At 43.8% G+C, this 20,012-nt stretch overlaps 1 protein-coding gene across 4 annotated transcripts in view; it reads left to right on the top strand.

Annotated features, from left to right (window-relative positions):
• The window catches only part of SATB2 (SATB homeobox 2), a 142,008-nt gene that overhangs the window by 76,792 nt on the left and 45,204 nt on the right, over positions 1-20,012 (top strand). For all 4 annotated transcript variants that reach the window (XM_064515172.1, XM_064515175.1, XM_064515174.1 and 1 more), the window contains one exon: positions 9,900-10,372. In XM_064515172.1, the coding sequence (XP_064371242.1) occupies positions 9,900-10,372 (473 nt within the window). The remainder of the gene's footprint in view (positions 1-9,899; positions 10,373-20,012) is intronic.

Raw genomic sequence — 20,012 nt, 5'->3', positions numbered from 1 at the left:
ATGTTTAAATAAATATAAGAAAGTTAACAATCAATAGTTTGATATCATTAGCAACAGATGTAAAAGCTGTATACAAAAGGAATTGTATGAAATCTCAAGTAAACATTCCCAGTGTATCGTTCTGTTGCACTCACCGACAAGACAGCCAAGCTATTTATGCTTATAGTTTAAAAAAAGTTTTTAGTTATTTCAGCTCAACATGGTAATTTTGCCTTGTGTCAAGACCATGCGAGAATAAAATCCTGCTCAATTTTTTTCTCCTGCCCCGCCCCAGCCCCTTAAGTTTTTAAGACACTCGCAGTTTACTCAGTGGCACAAGAGTTAGTACACAGGCAGATTCGGGAATCCACCAGCGTGAGCATGGAGGCTTTTCGGTCTCCCCCTGGCTCAGACCCTACCACTTGGTGTATCTGTGAGGACACGAGCGAATTTATAATGGCATGTCCACCTTCTGCAGTCTCCTTGGGATACACATACATATTTGAAAGAGAGCTTGCATTAACACAGTTCTGTTGGAAAGTGGTTAGGAAGCGAGAAGCTTACAGTTCTTCTGTGAACCTTGTCTTTCCCCCATGGACTTGCGTAATCGTTTGGGTGGTAATGAAGCCGCCTAGTCTGTATGGTAGTTTTGTTCAAAATATGCAGCATGAATGAATTTAATATTACTATGTGAAGCCTTTTTGTTTTTAATTTTTTTCTTCTTTTTTGAGGGATTCAAAGTCTTTTGGTAATTTGTTGCATATGTGATAGAGTTTAAGAGTGTTTAAACCTGCTTGAAAGAAGAATCACAGTTCCGCCTTTTTACTAAAGGTTGCATATTTGACGCTCTGGTGGTAGTCATACAGAGATGGGTTAGTCCTGAGGTTCTCAAGCTGCCTTTCTCCTGCCCTGTGCTGCCGGGATACTCCTCCCGGGCCGAGAACCACGCGACTGGTCTCTCCTGAGGCTCAACTCGCAGGAGCTGGGAGAAGGTGGTTAGCACTGTTGAAATTCAGAATCTAAATAATTGGCTTAACCTTTTGTGAAGAAAACAGTATGAAAGTGTGATCCTTATACAGAAGTGATCTTCTGTAAAGGCTGTAAAGCCTGTATCAGGATCCAGCATGAGAGCCCTCTTCAAGGTGGTTCATTTCTACAGGAAGTTGGTTCAACGTCCTCGAGAGAAAGCGCTTTCCGTTCTCGTTGCCTCCGTGTTAGGGATGGAGAAGCTGAAGCCCCCAAGGAGGGGGGTGCTGTGACCAGGCACAGTCACTAAGCCAGTGTTAGATCTGCAATGACACCAAGCCCTGTCAAGCTTCGTGCTTGGGCTTGTTTAAAAGACCTGCATTGGTTCTTAATTTGACTAGCAAATAGATATGCAGATAAACACAAGACCTTGTAGATAACTATATGCCCAAATATATATCTGTGGTGAGAAGTATCCCAGAACTTTCGCAGGCAGTTCATATTATTGGCCAGGGTCAGACTTGTACCAGCAACTCACTCACTGCCCAACATCTTGGGTTCGTAGAATTTGGTTATTTTTTAGTGCTCTCTTTTCCTCAATAGCTATTTCACTTTCCAAGTGACATGCTTTCTATTTTTATCAAAAGGACTATCACTATATCAAAATTCTTTTGCAACTGAAACTCTTCCCTGGTACGAATCTTTTCTTTCTGCCTGATGACACAGCTTAGCTTGGTGGAGGAGGTTAGGAAGGGAGAAGGGAGAAATAAATACATTGTGAACTTAAAAATAAAAAGACATATTTTGTTTGTCTGGGAAATAAGGACATTTCATCTTTGCTCCTGCCATCAGTGACTGTCAAAATATAGCTTTTCTGTGGATGTGAGTTTTGAGACTGTGGCTGTCTCAGAGTTTTTGTGGAATGATGAGTCTTTTCAGTCTAAAGGAGGAGGGCTCGGTTATTTCTATTTCAATAGATCAGGAACTAGCTTCTGTAGGAAAGAGCTTTTATAGCTTCCTTAAAATGAGAATCTGCTTTGGCTGCTCTTTGATTTTTCCAATATCACTGATTTGTTGTTGTGTGCTGTTTTATTCTTGAAAGTATGTTTGCTTGCTTCCCATAACGGATAGACAGAGCAATCTGTTTTTCTTATAATGTGTTTTAGAGGCCGTTATAGGTTGACAGAGGTTAGAAACAGGATTCTGAAGGGTTCCCAGCTTTGTTATTCCCAGGCTGAGAGAACCTATGGTTGCATCATGGTGATAATGGCAGTGTGAGTCTGGTGAAAATTTTCATTATGTGCTTTGATGAACAGTTTTGAACTGTTTTGAATTGTTCCTCGCAGATGTTGTGGAAGCCTCGTGAAAAGACACATGAGCTCTTTCCCAAGCAATGTTTTTGACTTTTAAAAATATCCTATTTATTCATGCATGTATACGTACATACATACATGAGTTTTTATGTAAAGAGAATTTATATATTTATATGTATATATGTATGTATGTATAGGTGTGTATATATACATCTTGACCGTGAGCCTTTTTGATTAACCAGTTGAAGCAGAGATGTTAGCTTATTTAAGAGGAGATAATTTCTTGTCTTGTTTGAGTATTAGTTGTAGCTCTGGCACCAAACCAGATAGGATCATTTAGGTCAGCTGTGTGGCTCTTGACATTACTATGATTTTTCCTTTGCCTATTTTTATACTCCGGACTGTCTATTTATTACACTAAAATAGGACTTTCCTCACTTTCTTAAAAAAAAAAAAAAAAGAAAGAAAGAAAATAACATTATTTGCAGGCAATATTTTCAGAATTTAGAAGACATACAGGACCTGAAGGCCATCTCTGACTCAGAGACATCCTTTCAGGCCACAGACTGCTGTGCTGTTTTATGAGGACACTAGCTGATTGATTTGCATGGGTCGTGCGAAAAAGTAGAATCTCTCTGTTTAAATATAAGCTTAGAGCTATCAAGCTTTAGCAAGAATTATAGACCCCTGTCTACTCTTTTCCACACTCACATTTGAATTTCCTAGTTCAGTGTAGTCCCTGATGTTAAGTGCCAGTTTGGGGGATTTGCGCGTGTGTATTGTTAAGGGACGATTTACCCACTGCAGTGTCTTCCAGGAGCTTTATGTAAAGTGTGGCCCTCTTGGCTATTCCCCTTTGTAAAGAGAATGAAAATATCCTTTTTTTTCCTTTAAAATTAATTTTTATCTAAAGTAAATGTGTGCATGAATTTCAGCTTTGCAGAATCTCTTTCCTGTCTTTTGGCTATTTTGGCTCTCACTCCTATGGTACATGTATCATGGCAGAAAGGTATGTCCGATTAGCTGAATAGCACGTCCTGCGTGTGCATGTGGCTGGAGCTGCAGCCGTTGCTGCTTTAGGGACCGTATGTCAGTCTAGTGAAGGTGGAAAGCCTTTCTGTAGAGAAACTGCCTAGTCGTTTGTCCCCTGTATGTTGTCCCTGCTGTGCAGAAGGTTTTTATGACTGCTTGATTTTATTCTGTTTTAATTAAGAGACGCTGACTGAGCCTGCTCAAATAATGTCACTCACTCAACTTTAGGGTTTTAAAATGTCTCCTGTTCCAAGTATAGCAAGATGCTTCTCCCAGTGAGGACCAGTTGTGTGCCAAGGCTGGGAGGTCTGTCCAGCCACTCCTGAATTCTTAGTGAGTAAAGAACAATCTTCATTTTATTAAAAAAATATATTACTTGCAAAATGAATTTTCTTCATATTTAAAAAGTATTTCTGTGTGCTGCCAAAAAGGAGATGATAGCTCAAAAGGAGAAAGTAAGCATTAGTGGAAATTAGATTGGAAAGGGAGGAAAACCTGAAGTTGGATATAAACTTTCCTGGCGTGAAAGCTGTTAATGCGACTGTCTCTGATCATGTGGATTCCACAGAGTCCATAATTCATTCTGTCCCTGAGAATGCAACTGAATTCTGTTCACTCCAAGGGTCTGAAGGGTTTATGTCTTTCTTAATGATGTTTGTCTTCTGTCTCATTCCTTTCATCATCTCTGATGTTATGAGTCAGGAAGAGATCTGTACTTATCTCCAAGAGGAATTGCACAATTGACCAGGGTATTCCGGTAGATTTGCACCTCCCTCTTGAGGTGCCCACGAAAGGTTAGTACTTAAATAGCAGGACAGACATCTGTCACAGTAGTTTGACAGGGAGGGAGATATTATTATACCAGATGAGACTACCAGTCCATCTAAACCAGCACTTTCTGTGTTCCTGTAAGACAGTTCTGAGTAATGTTTGCCCTGCTTCTCCTTTTCCATTTTACATGACCAGTATTTATACATTAGACCGTGGAGGTTACTAAAGTATCTTCTGTGTAAAACCTTTCTCTGCCACGTGGACCTGGCATGTCCTGTCTACAAGCGATGTTAGCATGGCTATGAAGTACTGAGTTCATACTACTCTGTGCCCTCTTTAACCTCTACAGTAGCCCAAAAATAATCTAAAAATAAGATCGGCTAAATTCTTCTTTTTCTGACAAGCAGTTTTGGCAGCAATGCAGGTCCAGGGTCAGCCCATTGGAAGACTATGGCTTACTGTTTTTAAGCAGAAGTGACAGAAAACACATTGGCATCTCTGTACCCCAAGGGACAAATTGGATTTAGTCTTTAGGAAGAGACCGAGAGAGGCTCAGCTGCACCAAGATAAAGAATTTTAGTTCGCTCTGCTCGCCTCACCAGGCACTGATGCTGATCAAAGACCCACTTTTAACGATGGTTCTTCCAAATACAAAAATAGTGAGTTGTGCGTTGGTGGGAACTGAAGTTTGCAACACAACCAAAAACAGACAATGGCCTTTCCTGTCTGTTTTCCATTAGGCTTGGATAAAGGCCTTTGCTACCCACAGCCGGCAGCCAAACAATTTCTGTATATGGTCTATAGCTATTTTGAGGTCATTAGCCCTGCTGCGGAAGTAAAGGAAAGGAAGGGTCTTAAAAATTACAATTTATTATCATGTCTGCCCCTCCAGTCAACCTTCATTTTCTCCAGTCCTGACTGTAAGAATAAATGGCCCAGCCAGAGATCAGACAGTAAATGAAGTCAATGAATGACTTTGGGTAAATATGAAGATTAGATGTTGAACAAAAATGAGACTCCTCAGACCAGCCCCTTGCACTGAAGTGGTTAAGTGGGCTGTGATTAAAAGAAATAAGTAATTATCCTAATTATAGATGAAAAGATACAGAATTACCACTTTAAAAGCACCTCCTGTGCTCTGCAGTGGTTCTGTTATTTACAAAGTGGTAGCTTATAATTATGTAGCGTGAGCGAGAGGGCACCCTCTCCGTGTACTGCAGCCGCCCTGCCTCCCCGAGACGGAGGCGGTGTCGTGTCGGGGAGCGCTTCTTCCTCCGAGCAGAGCCCCAGGGTTCGAGCCTTGCTCCAGTGAGCAGGACGGTGCTAAGCCACCAGAAATGGTGGATCCTTTGTAGCGCAGGGCACGTGAAACATCACGAGCAGAGCTCTCCCTGTGCTAGCCCGAGCTAGCTCTGCTTGGCCATTACCACTGCTAGAAATGGCTTTTATGGTCACCAGGTTTTAAATAATAAGTAAAACAAAGCAGCAAGCTCTGAAGCCGTTGTGCTGGAGCACAGCCCTGCGGTGGTGACATCCTGTCACGACTGAAACGTGGCAATTCTGCAGGCGAGTAACTTGCTACAAAATGTTCCTTTACCAGCCTCTTCCTACCCCGTTTGGGGCAAGAAGCCTGGGTGTGCCTGCGGGGCTGAAAAGCTGGGGACTTGCAGGGTCCCGGGTGCTGGAGGGTCCCCTGTGTCACCGTTGCGAGGAGGCACGTTAAGCTCTTGCTTTCCCTGCTATACCCATCCTTGTGCGGGCTGAGGAATTTGGTTTCCAATGCTGTCGGTCAGTTCAGTGCCGTTCATAAGCCCTAAATACCCCACAGGCTGTTTGTCAGAATGTTTCTATTAACAACTCAGTGAAAATAAAGGGTGAGGGGAAGGGAAGGTGGAGAAATAAATCTTATTTTAAATCTCTTGAGCTGGTTTTATTTCAAATGGAAAGTTGCATGCGGACCACCCCAAGCTATTGTGCTGTGGACTGTGTCAGCTATTTGACTGCACAAGGAAGATTTGGGTAGAGGTTAAGAGCATCACACAGGGGAAGAGTGCTTTGGATTGGTTTTGTGCTGCATCCAGGAAGTTTCTAGCTGAGTATGAAGTTGAAGTACATTGGCACACGTGGTAATCATTATAAGAGGAAGGAGCATTGAAATATGACAATTTGCTGCTCCCATTCTGGGAATTATGTTGGTCTCTGACTGTCTTGTAGAGGTAGTGACATGTTGGAGGGGGTTGTAGGCCAGTGGAGGACAGACAGCATCCTAGCGTGCTGCTCGCTGGGCTCAGGCACAGTACCCGTTGTCAAGATGCTGACACCTGGCCTCTGCTGATGTGGCTTCAGGAGGGGGCCGTGAAACACAGAGGGGCTGTGTTGTGCTTTGGCTTGCAAGAGCTCTTTGAGCAAAGAGTTGGAGAATCGCATGACCAAGCAGTGTGACGCAGAGGGCTAGAGGGAACGTTTCCAAGTCTACTGCTATGGCCACGCCGCCGATGGGAGGTGGGTAACAGCCTTCTGGAGCAGCTTTTGCTCACCTAGCCCAGGCATCGCTAGCAGAGGAGGTTTGTCAGCAGGGCTTGAACACAGACAGCACAAGCCCATGGAGCCCCTTCCTCCCTGTTTATGTTCCTGCTGCTCTGCCTTCACAGCTGCTGTATCCGATACAGGTACCAGCCAGCTCCTGCCTTTATGGCTGCTGTAAAGGCATCACCAGTTGAGTGGAGCAATAGTAAGGATGGGAGGGCAAGAGTAGGACTGTAATGGGAAAGGAACATGGAGAATGGAGGATGCACACTGAGAAAGCTGTGTCTCGAGAAGATCTGGGGCAGAGCGTCGGTGTCACAGCAACTTTGTGGTTCCCGCATGCCTTTTTCCTCGGAGTGCTGCGGGAGCAGCTGGCCTTTCTCCCCTGCCAGTGCCAGTCTCCATCGCAGCCTTCCCGTGGGACTGCCTCTGTCCGGGCCCCACAGCGCCCCACCAATTCCTAGTTCGTGAAGAACAACAGGGAATCTGATATGGGCAGTGGTGCTAGAGAAGGGGAGAGTCTGAGGAGTTGAGTAATGCACATTTTTTCCATCCAGCGTAACTGTTAATGGTAACCTTTTATTATTGAAGTGGTTGAAGTGACTAGAATCTGGTTTGTTTATTGGGAATATATGCATGGCTGCATAGTCTAATGTGCTGGAAAAAGGAAACTGATAATAAGGGAAAAATACACCTATGGAAGTAAGTCAGCTGATGTCTCCGTGTTATTGTAATTCCAAGTAGCACTGCAGAGATTAACAGCCTGGCAGCCTTTTCATCTTCAACTTTATTTTTATAGGGGTTTATAACTTGGCACTGAAGTCAGGAGTGGGTGGAAACTTGGCAAATGTGGTTCAGCCCAGAAAGTTAATTTTATTTATATTTATTTCTCACCAAGTTTTCAAAAACACTTGGTTACTGTTTTTGTGTTCTAATGAGTAGTAATTTGCTGGTTTCGGTGACTTATTCTCCGTGAATTTCTTAAACTACAAAACAGTTCAGAGGCTCTTTCAGCTCTCCTGCAACTCCTGGCGTAAGGCCTCTAGATTTCCAGGGGTGTGAATGAGGACTGAAAGTATCCATTATTGTATGTGCTTTTAGCATAATACTCTAATTATTTCAAGTATACTGCGCAACATCTTTATTTTATTTGTCTCAGATGAGTTCCTGGTTGCCGAGCAGCTCCTGCACCTTTGGGGTGATTGCCGCTGGTTTGCTGGCAGTTGCGCGAGTTTAGCAGCCTTCCTCGGGTGGAGGCTTCCCGCCGAGAGGCCGAGGCGGCTGCGTCGGCCCGGGCGCAGCACTGGGAAGGGCGCGTCGCGGGGCACCGTCCCCCTCTCCCCCAACCGCGCGGGCCGTAGCTGAAGCACGCTGCGCACCTAAACACCGTGGAAAGTTAGTTGGGTTGAAACTTTTGGGCTTTTGTGGAAAAATAGGGATTTTAAGAAATGTTTAATTTTTATTTAAAAGGTTTTAATTTTTTAATTTTTATTTTAAAAGATTTCGGTTTAGCTTTTTCTAAGCAATTATTTTATTGAAGGTTAAAGATTTTGTGGATTATTTTTCTTCCAAAGAACAGGGAGAGGGAATTAAAATTTCTTGCAAAAAATAAGACTTTTCATAAAAAGAAAAAAATCCTGGGTACTATTCACCTAGTTGTAGACTTCAGTACTCATTTGATGGTGTGTGGACTGACAGCTGTAAAGCAACTGTGTGTGCTTGTGAGTGTTCAGGCCCCCGCGAGAGCTCAGCCCTTGTCTTTTGGGATTAGCTGTGGAGGGTGGAAAGACCCCTCTGCTCTCTTGAGAACGAAACAGAGAAGGTCCTCAGTAAACTGTCGTCCTGAGTATTAGCTGTGTAAAGCTTCAAGGATTTATACAGATTAAGTTTTAGAAAAGGGCTCAAAGCCTTGTACAGTTGTTAATCATTACACAAGTTATCACAGTATTATGACATTCATGAAATAAATCCTAGCTTGTTCTTTGCTGAAACCAAGGGAAGGATGAGGCAGTAGTCTCCTAGTTGTGTGATACCAGGTCCCCAAACACTTTTTGTCAGATCCCTGTATCACTGCCTGCTGATCGCACGTAGCGATGCTCGTGGAATCTCAACCTAGTGTACAGCGACTCCTGCTTGCTTGCAGCTATCTAAGTGATGGTTTTAGTTCTGTACTTTTTGAACTTCATTTCCTGTTTCAAATGTTACTTTTGCAGGAACTGTAGTTTTGTAGTATTTGCACTTACTTTTGCACTTACATGAAAAGATACCGTGGTATTGCTGATGTAAGATATTCCAAAGGGACAATATGCATCATCTACATATGTGATTACAGGATATATATTTGGTTTGTAGTGTTTCATTTTTTGCAGCATGGTGTCACTTAAGAGTCACCAGTCTTTGTTGTGCTAAAGAAAGGTTTTTGGAAGAGTGCAAAGCCATGAAAAACAGCACCATAAATCAGTGAATAGGATGTTGTCAAAATCTGTGTTCTGTAGAGCTGATACGGCAGACTCATAGTGGTGAGGCTTTGGATAGTAATGGAAAGGTGAGATGAAGGCACAGAAGGCAAGAGGATTCCTCCTGCCCACCTTACCTCCTCTCCCTCTCAACCTCCCTCCCCCCGAAAAAAGTCAGAAAAGAGTTAGAAACTGTTGCTCTAAAATTTTTTCATGTGTGAATTGGGGGCACGTATGGTTTTGTAGCATGCTTCATGCAAGGGGCTTGATTCTGCTGTAGAGCATTCAGGTGAATTGATGATACCAGATAACTTTATCCACACAGAATGCAGGGTAGTTTATGGGGGAAAAAGATAGATTGGCTGAGTTTGTAATGAGAAGTTGATCCATGAGCTGCACAATGAAGGGTCTTGTTTCCATTGGATTTGTTTGAGTGGGTACTAATTTGGGTTTCTTTCCCTCACCTGAAACCCTAATTTGGGTTTCTTTCCCATTCACCTCCTCTTGAGAGTTCATTCAGTGTGACAACAGGTTCAAAAGTTAGTGACAGTATGAGCAGAAATGTCTGAGCTTGTTACTTTAGCAAACGAGGCTGGAGAGAGAACCTGCTACCTGTTTGATAAGGAGGCTTCCCACGCAGTGGGCGAAACCTGTGCAAAAGACTGTTGATTACTGTTGTTCTTCTTCTGTGCTGCTTTTGCTTATATGTTTTTTGTGGAGCTCTTATGCAAGTGCAGATTTGCAAACTAAAGTGGGCGTGCTGTTGTGTACAGTCACCTGCAGTAATCCTTACTCTAACAGTCCTCTTGTAAGTGCAGACTGAAATGACAGCAAACTAATTTTTCTCTTTTAACAGTGGAAAGAGTGGAAAGAGAAAACCTTTCAGACTATTGTGTTCTCGGTCAACGTCCCATGCACTTACCAAATATCAACCAGCTGGCAACCTTGGGAAAAACTAACGAACAGTCTCCTCATGGCCAAATTCACCACAGTACTCCAATCCGAAACCAAGTGCCAACGATGCAGACAATGATAAACCCGGGGCTCCTGTCTCCTCAGCTCAGTCCGCAACTGGTAAGGCAGCAGATAGCAATGGCCCATCTGATAAACCAACAGATCGCTGTCAGCCGGCTACTGGCTCACCAGCACCCTCAAGCTATCAACCAACAGTTCTTGAATCATCCACCCATCCCTCGAGCTGTCAAACCGGAGCCATCGAATTCATCGGTGGAGGTCTCTCCAGATATTTACCAGCAAGTCAGAGATGAGCTGAAGAGAGCCAGTGTGTCTCAAGCTGTCTTTGCAAGAGTAGCATTCAACCGCACACAGGTATCGATTTCTATTCTATAATCAAGCAGAGTTGAGGGGGCAAAGTTGTGACTCTTATGGGCTTTATGGTTGTTGCAGATCAAGGCAGGAGATGGGCCATGGAGATAGGTCAGGTCACCCTCCCTTTCTTTCTCCCAGTCTCTTTGTTGGGATTGAACAAGACAGTTTCTTCCTGGGACAGCAGTTTGTTTGCATTTGGTCACCCCAGTGCTGTTACCTGAGCTTTGTTCTCTAGAGCTAATTGTGCTTGTGTGAGCTCTTCCCTCAGTTCCTCTTTCTGGCTATAAACTTCCGCATCTGCTCCTACCTCATGGCTGGGAAGAAGTAACAAGAGACTGAGGGAGTCAGAGGGGTCTTTGGGCTTCTGCCACTTCCTCAGTTCCTTCCACGCTACCTACTGTTGATGCCAAGGCTGGTGCCAGAGGCTACTGCCCCAAGAAGCGCATAAGAAAAGTGTCCATAGGCTGAAAGACTATCTCGGTGCCAGCTGGCTGTGTACGAGTTGACTGACTGCTGGAAAGGTGTCTGCCATTTGCAGCAGATCATGTTTGCTTTCATACATCTGACAGAGTTTCTCTCGCTTGAATAATGAAATTTGGATGTTGAAATAATCAAAAGATAGTATCAGCTTCAGCCTAGCACCTGGATACCTAGGTGAGTGCATGTTCAGAAAGGCAGACCGTTTACATTTATCCTGCTGCCAGATACCATTCAAAGCATACAAAGCATGATCTCTAGTCTGTGGTACTCTGTAATAAGGCTAAAGGAGTGGAAAGAGGTTTCATATTTAAATATTGGTACAAATTTCTTTTGTGCAGTCAGAGTTGATCTTTGAGGTAGGCTTTACCAATAAGAAAAAACAAGGGCCACGTGCGTGTATGTCTCCTGGAGGTCTGTCCCTTGCTCCATACAGTGCTTTTACCTGTTCTCTGGGATTAATGATTTTCTTTGGCACTGCCATTTTGGAAATGCCATGTTATGAGGGAACTAATTAAAGTATGGAGCACATTTTTATTACTTCCCTTCTTCCATTAAATTCATAAGATGGCTGCACTCAGAAAAAACATTCATTTTCAATCAACATGACTTCGAGTTCTGGGGTTAGCCTTGAGGATATCAAATGAAAACTCCATAGGAATGTATGAGTATTTCCTCTTTAAAATGCTGCTTTTAATTTGGAAAAGCTTTTCATCCCTCTGGGATCATAACCTGTTGTATATAAAGCCTGGTATAATCAAGGTAGATGGTATTGACAGAATGACATATTCTGAACTTGAGCAGGAGGTCAGCAGTAATGTTGCCGGTGAGGGTTCTGCCACTGTCACTGAACGTAGAGCCCTGCTTTAGCCAGATTGGAGAGCTGGGTTGGTAGTACTAAAGTCTGCTAATACACCAAAAGCTTATCCCCAAATGAAAAAGCTGTCTTACAGCTTGTGTGTTAGATCGACAGTTCTGCTATAGCATTTAAAAGGAGGCAAGGTTTTGATTCTGCGGATCTAGGAAAATCCAAGCCTTGGGTATCACTCACTGAGCTGCATGTCGCCTGTGCAGGATGGCAGTGAAAAGGCAGGCATGTGAGAGAGACCACTCGGACCTTTTTCTAGCAGTGGCACAGCATTACTCTGCATGTGGTGTTTAACAGCATCCACGATAGAGATTGTTCCACATTCTTGATAGATAATCCGAAATCTGGACTAAATCAGCTGCAGTATGTTTCTTTACTTTCCTGTGGTGTTCTGGCATAGCGCCAGTGGTTTTAGGACACTGAACAGGGCTTTGAGTGAAATGTGCTTTCTTCCCAACTTCAGTGGCTTCTGGCAGAGTGACTGTGGGCCAGTCACACCTGACAGCATTTGCAACCCTCCATATGACTTAGGACACCAAGTTGCACTGAATTCCAGGTGCTTCAAAGAGTAATGTGCACCAAAACTGACATCTTGGCTGAGCTATGTCTCCATAAGCATTCATCATTCAAAGCAGCTATCGCATCTCTCTGATCATCTCTGCATTCCAGTTCTACAGGAGAAGAGGGCAAATATAGCTACGATTTTATTCAAGCTGTGGAAAACTATTTCTGAACCTTTTTAATACTGAATGTTTAAACCCTTGAAAATCTATGTGTTAACAAAATACACTGGCACAGTAGCATGGAAGATAATTGCTACATTGTCCTGTTGTGGGCACATTTCTTGTGTACCTAATCTGATAGTAGAGTAGATTTGTTCTTAGTGCAACAATTTCAAATATTGCCCCCTCTGTTGAGAGTAGACCTAATGACGGGATCCCATCTTCTTGGAAGCCAGCTGAGTCTGCATAGAGTGTAATTCAGAAGCTCTCCAGGACACGCTCTGAGTTTCAGACCTCTTGTCTGGGAAATGGCATGATGCTGTCCAGCTGCCTTAGATTTCACCGTCAATGCCTGAGATTCCAGCAGAGCATCCATCTCTTCTGCATGCTTCCCTAGAGAAATGCCAGACCTATTTTAGTCATATGTGTTCTGCCTGCAGACATCCTTAAGAGTGAGGGAGGCAGTGGCAGCTGAAAGAAAAGTTTGGTGGCTTCAGACTGAAATTTTGATGGTTTCTCAGGACGTGCTCACACTGCACATTACAGGGTGATGCAGAAACCTCCAAAATAGCACTGACCAAGCCAGTGGCAGGCAGTTATCTTTCGTAGCCCTGTGGAGAGCACTGTACTGCCTCTTGGATGGTGCTGTGCTTTCCCATGCATGTACCAGCTCAGACTGAGCCCACTGAAGGGGAGCACGGAGGTGAGCTGCCCTGGGTGGGCATGCCAAGGTAATGTACTTCAAGAAAGTGTCAGCACTTTCCTGGGCAGGACTGCACCTGGAAATGTGATGCGATGATCTGTCCTCAGACAAGTTGACACTAGAGTTCAGTATACAAAATGAAGTCTGTAGTTAAGGGTAGTAATATTACCTACTTTGTCAGTTCTCCTGTCCTTCTACTGACATGTATCTTAGGTGGCACTAACTTTTCTAGCTTTTCTTTGAAAAAAGCCTTCCCTATTTTTGATTGCCTCATGATAAGATATCAGACAAATGTAATTTTATACAAAAGAAGAGAAACAATCTACTTTTAGCTTTCCATCATAAGTGATGTCATGTACTGTACAGTCCATGACAGTGATACCAGAACAGGCAAGTCTTTAACATCCATGAAAGATTAATGTCATCTCAGAGCTGCGTTCCATTAGACTACAGGGCCTTAATATGGATTTTATATATAGTGCGTCATTTCCCTAGGAGCCATCACAGTAGCAAAAGAATGTAAGTACGTATTTATGGCTCACTCTCCTCATTTTTTAATTCCAAAATTAATTAATTTCATATCAATCTCCCTTTGGGTCAGAGACTGTTGTCCCAAGTAATGATAAAAGGTGCCCGGATACAGTCAGCCTTGCACTGCACAGCAGAAGATGTGGGATGTTCCCAAAAGCCCACAGTGGAGAAGCAACATAAAAAGCACCTGAAGTGGAGGCTGAAGTCTGTTCTCACCTCCTTGCATTTCCCCTGCTGCCTCCCGAGGTTTCTGTCCCCAGGAAGTAGGGAGGCACTTGCATTTCTGTCTGGCAGTGTCTGAGTTTGCTGCATTTCGCAGGAAGTGCCAACCTCAGAAACTAGAGGTCTGTTGTTTCTCATGATGGTACCAAATAATAGATGCTATATGCCAGCCAGCTAATAATTGTATTAATCACTGCATTATGGGCCACTGCTTAATCTTTCTTCATGGTAGCTATGTAGTGCACATTAGGCTATAATTAAGTATAGCTTCATGAAATATGTACTGTGAGGCTTGTTTAATAGATAAACTACTCTCTAATTTATTTTAAAGTCCAATGACCTACATACTCAGTGCTGAAAACCCCCCTCTTACGAACATTATTTCTCCCCTGAGACCTTCCATCTGAGCAAATCCGTTAAATGAAGTAGAGGAAGCTTTGATCCAAACTAGGCTAAATCCATCGGAACAAATGGCCAACACATGTATGCATGCGTGTGTGTGGGAAGGGGGATGCGGGAAGGGAGCAGGGTCAGAAGAAGGAGAGGTGAAGTTGCGTGATATGTGAAACATCTGAATCTTCCTCTAAAACCTGGACATTCATAGCTTAAGACAGCAGTATTTGCTTATGCCTGTAGTTGTGTTGTTTTCTGCACGCGTGAAAACAAAGCGGTTCAGGGCTCCTACCGATGTCCCCCTCTGCGATGGTGACTGACTGAATACCGACGGCCGGCTCGGTGCCGGCTCTGCGGCAGCGGCGCTGCGCAGCCTGCTTGGCCAGGGCTGCTCTCAGGCAGAAAGTCCCAGCATGAACGTTCCAGGGTTTGTCTGAAACTGGGTTTCAAAAGCCCTCAGAGTGTGTTTGAGACTGATTTTTAGTAAATGCCTTGGGCTAACCTCTGTGCCTCCTTTTTATTTTATCTTTAGAGAATCAGTATCAGAGTTTTAATTCTCCTTACTAGAGAATCCAAATGCTCATTATTCAGCAAACAGGACAGCTAGAAGAGAGGTTTTAGACCCACGGAGAGAATATAGTTATTGTAGGTGCTTCTAATGATGCCATTTCCAATGAGTAGGAAATTCCTATATAACTTTTAAAATACTTACTATGGTTGATCACACCATCGTATTTGTCTAAGCTTCCTGGAGGAGGATGCACACATGAGTTTTGGCCATCCTAACGGCAGAGTCCTTGTTCCTTCTCCATCTTGCACTATAATATCTCCGACTATGGCATGCAGGTTGCAACCAAAAGGGATATAGTAACCAAAGCTCGCTGTATCACAGGTTGTGGTGTATCGAGGAACAGGCTGGTAGTGACGGTAACAGTGGCAAGAAAGGACTATTTTAAAGGAAATGCTTGAACAGGATCTCTTGGATTTACCATGCCCTTTTCTGGAAAGTTTTCTAGCAAACCTGAAACTGCTGAAATGGTCCATAATCTTCAGAATCCCTGACCGTAAAGCAGGTCATTTGAATCCTGTTTTGCATAAGCAAATTGAACTTACTCTCCCTCTTCTCCCTGCTCGCTGCTCTTTGCTACGGAGGAAACAGAGGTGCGGTCAGGAGGGTTAGTCAGGCTGCTCATAGGAGCCCAGGCAGTCCAAATCACCACAGCAGTCACTGCCTTTCTCCCCCTTGGGAGTGCCCAGAGTGGACTGAAAAGTCTATAGACTGAATGAATGTTTTCTGTTTATATCTTTTCTTTTTTTTAAGCATCTTTTTTTGCCAATGTTTTGACATAGTAGCCAAAACTAGTAAAATGTTTGGGCGAGTGGCCAGTGCTTGTTTTACTGAACAGCCTCAGAAACTGGGAATATCCATGAACCTGAGGCTTTTTGAATGAAACAGTTGTGGTGCCAGATACAAAGAGAGCTGGGGGGAAAAAACCAGGCATGTTCAGGCTGCTTTATAACCCTCTCTTCCCAAAGAAAACTCTTCCCTCCCCCTTTTAGAAGCTCCTCAGCGCTGAGTGAGGAGAACTGGCTTTCTAGCACGTGGATACGAAGGCAGCGCTTTCCCAGCTCGGCTTCTGCCTGCTTGGCTGCTGCCTAACTGTGGCTTTTGGGGGAAAAAAGGAAGTTACAACCCAGGGAGGATGAAATTCTGCTTCACCAGCCTCGGGTGTAGCGCAGTTTGTTACGGAAATAGAACAGGCCGGTCTGCCTTGTTTGAGGGATCCTGCCGTGCCCTGTGCGAATGGCGACAGGAGTGGGCTGAGGTGTGGGGCACGCAGGATCTTTGCTGGTGGTGCCCTGGCTTCTGGCATTGCTCTGGGCCGGTCCAGGCTCCCGCATCTGGGAGCAGGGGGCTGACGCTTCCCGAGTTCGCCACGGTGCTGAGGGTCAGTTTTGCGGGGTCTGAGGCCCTGCAAGGGCTGAAGCAGCGTGGTCGGCAAGGCAGCTCCGAGGAAGGGCTTTGGGGGAAGGCGAGGAGAGCAGCGGGTGGTGGCTCTTCATTTGCAGCTGAGTCTGCTTTCTTTGGCAAAATTCCCCCAAACTGAAGTGGGTGTAGAACTGGATCCATTAAGAGGCCTTTTCAGATTATAAATATGTTTTGTCTAGATAATTCTTACACCTCTACCTGCTTGTGAGACAAATCCTGGACAGAATTCCTTTTGCAAATAATTTCCCCTTTGCCTTAAGTGAGAGGAAGGCAAGTGGCTTTAGTCCTCTGCCTAGGATCCAGTGAAACATTCATACTGCATTCATCGCTATGGTGTCTGCACCATTGTGCACAAACTTTCAATTAGCGAGGGTTCTGGTTTTGTTTTTTTGGGGGGATTTTTTGTTGTTTTTCTTTCCCCATAGAAAACTCTCTCTTATTGCGTTGAACCCTTTCATGCTTGTTTTATTCTGGTGTGTAATGTGGCACAAGCAGCGTTCTGTTGTACTCACAGGAAAGAAGGCAGTCTGTAAGGGAAGTGCTTAATTTAATAAATTGCAGATTTTTGGTACATGGGATACAGTGGGTTTTGCACTGCCCAAAATTTCAGTTTCAATTAACTTAATTGTATTCAATAGGCTGAATGAAAAGATCTTAAGTAGCATGTGAGTCAGGCTTTCAGAATGTGTGTTTGTAGGAGGCGGCTGCTGCCTGCTCGGCTGCTGCGCAGGAGAGCTGAGCCATGGAAGCAAACGCACAGATACAAGGAGCGGGCACGAGCCGTGCATCTTGCTCATTTTCTGGCACGTTTCAGTGTGAAGGTTTGACATGCATGTCAGATAAATGGTGGCACTTAGTGGTTGCAGGTGGTTGGTCTTTCTCTGCCTCCTTTTCCCCGTGCATCCACATTCTGCTCCACATGCACATCCTGTCTTCCCTAATAAGAAGAGATACCATAATAAAAAAGAGGCTTTATTAAACTAATGCAATAAAGGCATTTTCTTTGAGGATTTAAGCACTTCATTTTTAATAATAAAAATCAAATTGTCATTGTTGCACCCTATATAAGTTTTATTCAAATCAGCCTCTAAATGCTTCACGCCTAAGCAGCTCTCTCCTGAGATGTATGTATTTTAGCATTAGTTAAATGAGTTTAAGAACGAAGCTCATACTCCAGCTGTAGGCAGTGAATCTAGGGACCAGGAGTTTTTTCTCTGAGTGAGACTGATACGTTCAGCTGCTCTGAAAGGAACCAGGAACCGACTGGTCTCCCATTTGCACTGATGTGAAACCAGTTTAAGTCCTCTGAGTTCTGAAGTTCATATGAACTGACAGCATGTGGCATCAGAAGTTTTGCCCGTTGAGACAGAAAGAGTTGTTCGGGGAGCAGGGTGGAAACACACTTCTGCATAATGGAAACTGTGACTGGATGAATATTAAGGTGCTTGGTTTGGCTAACCACGCAAAAATTTCCACTGATTATCTAAACCGATTTTGCTCAGCAAAATTGAACTGGACACATTGCCAAGATAGGCATTACTAAGAGATTTCCAGCACTTCTGCTTCATATCCTAGCTAGAATTAGGAAGAGATGCAAGGAAAGCAAAGCAGTGAACATTTGAAAATGAGCTTGAATCGCAAGTACCTCATATATGGATTCTTGCCGAGTGCTGTATACATAGGGGCGAAGAGAAGTCTTTTTAAAGTTATTGAATGCATCTCATTCAGGCCAGAAGACAATATTGAGGGTGTTGAAATTGGGAACCAGAGTAAATGTAGGGAGGAGTACAGATGTCATGGTGAAGGCCTGCCTTGACATGAGAAGAGATACAGCCGGCAGAATTGCTTTATTTCCTTGAAGGGCTGGAAGTTGGTGCCTCTGCTGCAAAGCTTCACTGGCTGACATGCCTCTTCTGCCTTTGGATCACAAGGAGCAGTCAATTTAAATAAAAAACAATTATTTTGGCCTGGCAAAAATCAAGTTTGCTGTTGTATGCTGAAGGTAAGATTTCAGTGTAGTTTGCTAGGAAAGAGCAACTAACCAGTGCTTCCCTACCTGCTACTTTTCCGTGCTGGAAATAGGCCTTCCATGCTGGATGGAGATGCTGAGGGGGGAGAGGTTTACATCACTGGTCTCTGAGATTTTGAATTTGAATAAATACCTGTACTTCCTGATTTGGATCTGACTCGCATCTATACCTGATGGGAAGCAGAACAGTTTGTTGCTTGAGACTGTGAGTTATGAGTACTTCTATTTCGGCTTTAAGTACTATGGAAGCAATATTCTTCTAGTATTTCAGCATTTTCTCTGTTGCTTTTGGCAACAGCTGAAGTACGGAGAGGCACAAATAAACCGAAAGTATGAAAAAAGTATTTAAACTCCTTTAGTCCTTCATATATATATAACCTCCTCATACAGAACATAAAAACTGAGGTTTAGCAAATTAGTTGGGTTTGTTCAAGTTTTTGCCTTGGCCAGTGTTTTGGTTGTCCAAAAGCCTGCTTTGAACCTTTTAAACCTTAGGAAGTTGTGCCTGTGCCCATAGAGGCATTGCTCTGGTCTGTACCAGGGGAGCTTGGCTCTGATCTCAGTCACTGAACTTGGAAGCGTGTGAGGTCCTGGTCAGTGCTCACAAGGTCTCCTGCTGCCTGATGTCCCTCATTCTCCTCTGTCTCCAGTACATCAGAATCTGGGCTGCACTCCAGCATGACCTCCTCACCTCAATCCAGATTGCTTTTGAAACACTTTGGTTGCAAAACTATCCTCCTTTTGGTCACTGGTAGCGCAGTCCGCTGCCCCCTGAGATCTCCCTTACAAGCCTGATCCAAAGCCCTTTGGGAAGACAGAAGGGCTTCACTTGCCTTCTGTGGGCTTTGGGTCTTTGTGCTGGCCTCGAGGCTTAGTTAGTTGGTCCTTTGGATTTAGGTGCTGGTCTGAGTAACGTTCGCTGTACATTGTAGTGCATCATCTTTCAGAAGTTGCTTAAAAAGGTTCCTTGCCCTTGAGATTTGGTTTGTTTGTCCTGGAAATCCTGTAGGTAATAAAGAAGTGAGTTCACAAACGGGGTTCACAGAACAAGTGCAAAGCAAACCCCCAAGACAGTGACTTTGTTTGCTGGCTTGTTTTTGAAGGACTACATTACAGCTAGCTTGAAAAAAACACTGTCAAAATTCCTCCTACTTTGAATAGCCTCCAAAGACTTTTTTATTTTGATTGAACGTGTGCTCCTTTCTCCACCTCTGAGGTTTTTTTTTTAAAAGTCTATTATGGACGCAGCATGTAATCCAAGAAATGGAGCAAGTTCCCAGTGTAAACCAAACCGCGTGAGCAGAGCGCTTGGCTCCAGGTGCGTGCACACCTCGCTTGTCAGCAGGGCCTATGTTACCATTAGAATTTTCATCAGTTGCCCCTTCAGCAACTGGCTTAAAATGATGTGCAAGAGTGGAAAAAGAAGCAAAAATATTATCAAGCTACCTATCCTAAAATGTTTTCAGTACAGATGATCTGTTTGGCCATTTAAAATCAGTTTGAGACTCTCCAGTCCCTGAGGATCTACTTTTAGGTTTGCAGAGTTAGTTACTCTGCAAACTGCCAGGTTTTTTTTTTTTCAATATGTGAGATGTATGTAAGTTGGAATGAGCTAATTTAGCCAATGGAATTTTATAACAAATGTACGAATGCTGTGGGTTTTCTTCCCTCACCCCCTCCAGCAGAAACATAATTTGCAGAAATG

The sequence above is a fragment of the Dromaius novaehollandiae genome, chromosome 7 (genome assembly GCF_036370855.1).
Source record: "Dromaius novaehollandiae isolate bDroNov1 chromosome 7, bDroNov1.hap1, whole genome shotgun sequence".
In the NCBI taxonomy this organism is placed as follows: Eukaryota; Metazoa; Chordata; class Aves; order Casuariiformes; family Dromaiidae; genus Dromaius; species Dromaius novaehollandiae.
Note: the sequence above shows the minus strand (reverse complement) of the source record. Positions and strands in the feature narration are given on the sequence as shown.